Source organism: Myotis davidii, unplaced genomic scaffold, assembly GCF_000327345.1.
Source record: "Myotis davidii unplaced genomic scaffold, ASM32734v1 scaffold358, whole genome shotgun sequence".
Classification (NCBI taxonomy): Eukaryota; Metazoa; Chordata; class Mammalia; order Chiroptera; family Vespertilionidae; genus Myotis; species Myotis davidii.
The window spans coordinates 490104-493319 of NW_006290768.1; the positions used below are offsets into that span (position 1 = coordinate 490104).

At 54.8% G+C, this 3216-nt stretch overlaps 1 protein-coding gene across 1 annotated transcript in view; it reads left to right on the forward strand.

Moving 5' to 3' along the window:
• The window catches only part of FAM71E1 (family with sequence similarity 71 member E1), a 5305-nt gene that overhangs the window by 997 nt on the left and 1092 nt on the right, over positions 1-3216 (forward strand). Inside the window, exon 3 of the mRNA XM_015563997.1 lies at positions 327-457. Within this exon, the coding sequence (XP_015419483.1) occupies positions 327-457 (131 nt within the window). The remainder of the gene's footprint in view (positions 1-326; positions 458-3216) is intronic.

A 3216-nucleotide genomic window follows, 5' to 3' on the forward strand; every position in this document is an offset into this window, starting at 1 on the left:
GACTTGGGGAACCCCGGCTCTCCCCACTTCTGACAACTCCCCCATAGCGTCCACCTCCTGGAATTCCTGACCGACCCCTTTCCCCAAACCTGCAGACCTTCAGCTTCTCTGTGAAACCTGGCCTCTGACTCCCTTGCGGTTTCCCTGACTTAACCCCTTATGACTTTTGACCTCAAGGTCATCTGCCTCCCGTCTTGGTGTTTCATTCACTAGGTTCATGAACCTTACTCCTTCTTGACCTCTGATCCCTCCCCAATTCTGCACACGCACACGCATACACACACCCCACCATCTATCCAGCTTCTAACCCTTGTCCCCCGCCGCAGGTGACCCGGTTAGGAGACGTTGCCAATAAAGTAACCATGGGATTGGCGGCCTCCAATCCGGCCCAGCAACTCCCAGACCTGTTGCTGCTGGCGGGCCCCGGCAAGGAGGACGGACGCCTGCAGCTCTACGGGTGACTGCCCCACCCCCAGCCCAGCCCAACCCTCCTTCCCCAGCTCAGGGCACCCTGGGCTCCCTGCAGCCCCTCCTCGCGCCCAGATGACCTGAGGGCTACCAGCCCTCGCTGGGCTGCCGCCCCCAGAAGAACCAGGACAGGGCCGTCCACAGGGGCCAGAAATCAGGGATAGTTAGCCACCAGGGGGAGCGGTCCTCAGCCACAGCCTGGCAGGGGTCAAGAGGATGACCTGCCACTAGTGCCCACTGCATGCCAAGCACCCCCTGGGCCACTCATCTCGTCTCCTCTCTGACATCATATTCTTTTTTTTAAAATATATTTTATTGATTTTTTACAGAGAGGAAGGGAGAGAGAGAGTTAGAAACATCGATCAGCTGCCTCCTGCACATCTCCTATTGGGGATGTGCCCGCAACCCAGGTACATGCCCTTGACCGGAATCGAACCCGGGACCCTTGAGTCCGCAGGCCGACGCTCTATCCACTGAGCCAAACCGGTTTCGGCATGACTTCATATTCTTATAGGGGGGGGGCCCTTTAGCCCCATCCTCCAGAGAGAGAAGCGGGGCCCAGAGAGGGGAGCCGCCGGCCCAGCGTCTCACAATGGGTCAGGGGTGGAATCGGAACCTTGGGCTCCTCACAATGGCGACCTGTGTCCCGCTGCGCGCTGCCCCTTCAGGTCTCTGGTTTTTCTCGGGAAATGTAATGCAGATTCGACTCCAAAGTATAAAAACACACAACACAAGATACACGTTTCCCCATCCTAGGCTCCTGCGTCCAACTCCAGCCGCAAATACCCAACCATGCCCATGGGTATCGTGTATTTAGAGAAGTGTTCTGCCAGTGGCTTTGATTTAAAAAAAAAAAAATGTTTTATTTATTTTAGAGAGAGTGGAAGGGAGAGAGAGAGAGCAACATCAATGATGAGAGAAACATCGACCGACTCCCTCCTGTGCGCCCCCTACTGGGGATCAAGCCCAAGACCTGGGCATGTACCCTGACCTGGAATTAGACGGTGACCTCCCGGTTCATGGGTCCATGCTCAACCACTGAGCCACGCCGGCCGGGCGGCTCTGACTTTTTTGTAGTTCACTTGGCGGCAGAATCTGATTCTGACCTGAACTAAAGGTGTCTCACAGCCTTTAGATATCCCTGTCTCTGAGTTTAAAACGTTCCACAAAGCGGTATCCAGGCGTCTTATGGTGGCCTGGCCTTCTCTACAACATTCCTTTTCTTTTCGGTGCTAATTGTATTCCACCAGTTGATCTCCCTGCTCACTGAGCCGTGACCTGCGGTGGGAAGGATGCCCAGGGTGGCACAGCGGGAAGGCTTTGACCCCCATAATCTCCTTTAGCACCCTCCCCCCGCCAGCCCCCGAATAAACATACCATCCACGTCAAAGCATTGAGCTTGCTCTGCAAACTCAGCCTCAAGGCTCACCCTGGCCCCTCCCTGCTGACCAGTTTACAGCCGGAGTTACTCTGGAACACTTTTTTTTTTAATATAATTTATTGATTTTTTACAGAGAGGAAGGGAGAGGTATAGAGAGTTTTCTATCCCTCTCCCTTCCTCTCTGTAAAAAAATCCAACAGCTGTCTCTTGCACACCGCCAACCCAGGTACATGCCCTTGACCGGAATCAAACCTGGGACCCTTGAGTCCGCAGGCCGACGCTCTATCCACTGAGCCAAACCGGTCAGAGCTCTCTGCACCACTTCTGATGGACATCTAGTGTGTGTTGGCCCTTTAACAGTTGCAGGCACATGCTATAGGCCACTTTCCCTCCACTCACTCCGTCAGCAGGATGTGAATACCCATTTCATATCCACGTGAGTGCAGCTACCAGGTCCCCTTGTGGGGCATACACGACTGAACAGACTCTGGGCCCTCGGGCACCACTCTTTGTGGGGTTTTTTTGGGGGGGGGAGGGCATTCTTGCTATTCTAGAGAACATCCTTAAGCAAAAGGCCACCCTCAGATGACCTGGGTTCAAATCCTGGCTTCCCCTCTTTTCACTAGCTTTGGCCCAAGTTCCCTACCTGTCAGTGCCTCAGTTTCCTCATCTGGAACATGGGGATGAGGGGAGAGCCCCCAGCCAGGGCTGCTAGGGGGTAAACTGAGTAAAAGTGCTTAGGACATTGGTGCCTGGCACAGAGTAAGCTGTCAATGCCAGTGGCTGTTCTTCCATCTTGAGAATATAATCATAGATCGTCCCCCTCTGAGGTGGTGTCTGGTGTCTTGGGGTTACAGCCAGTGTGGCAGGCAGGGGACATCCATGTGCCCGGGTAGGAGGGCGTAAGACCAAGTCCTAGAGGTAGGCTTGCTGGGCCAGAGGGGGCCTCTGTGGCTCCCTAATGGTTGTGATTAAGAATACAGATCCCGCTGTGTGACCTAGGCCAGCTTACCCACCCTCTCTGGATTGTTCTCTCCTCTGCCTGGGGCCTTGAATCAGGCTGGAGGCGGAGCAATTCATTTCTTCAAATACTCAACCAGTCTCCACCCACGGTCCTTCTTGTCACTCGGGGTGCTAGGGAAGCAGCAGTGACAAAATCAGCCCCAAATCTCTGCCCTCCAGCTCACCTTCTACTGGGCAGGCAGACGGAATAGATGGCAGTTTGTCCGACGGGACAAAAGGTCTGTGGATCCGAATGGGGGCCCAGAGAGGGGACCGTGCGGAGGTCTGCAAGCCTGGACCTGGCTGCAAATAGGCCCAGGATTGCAAACAGACTTCCCTGAGAGAGATGAGGGGGCCAAGCCACG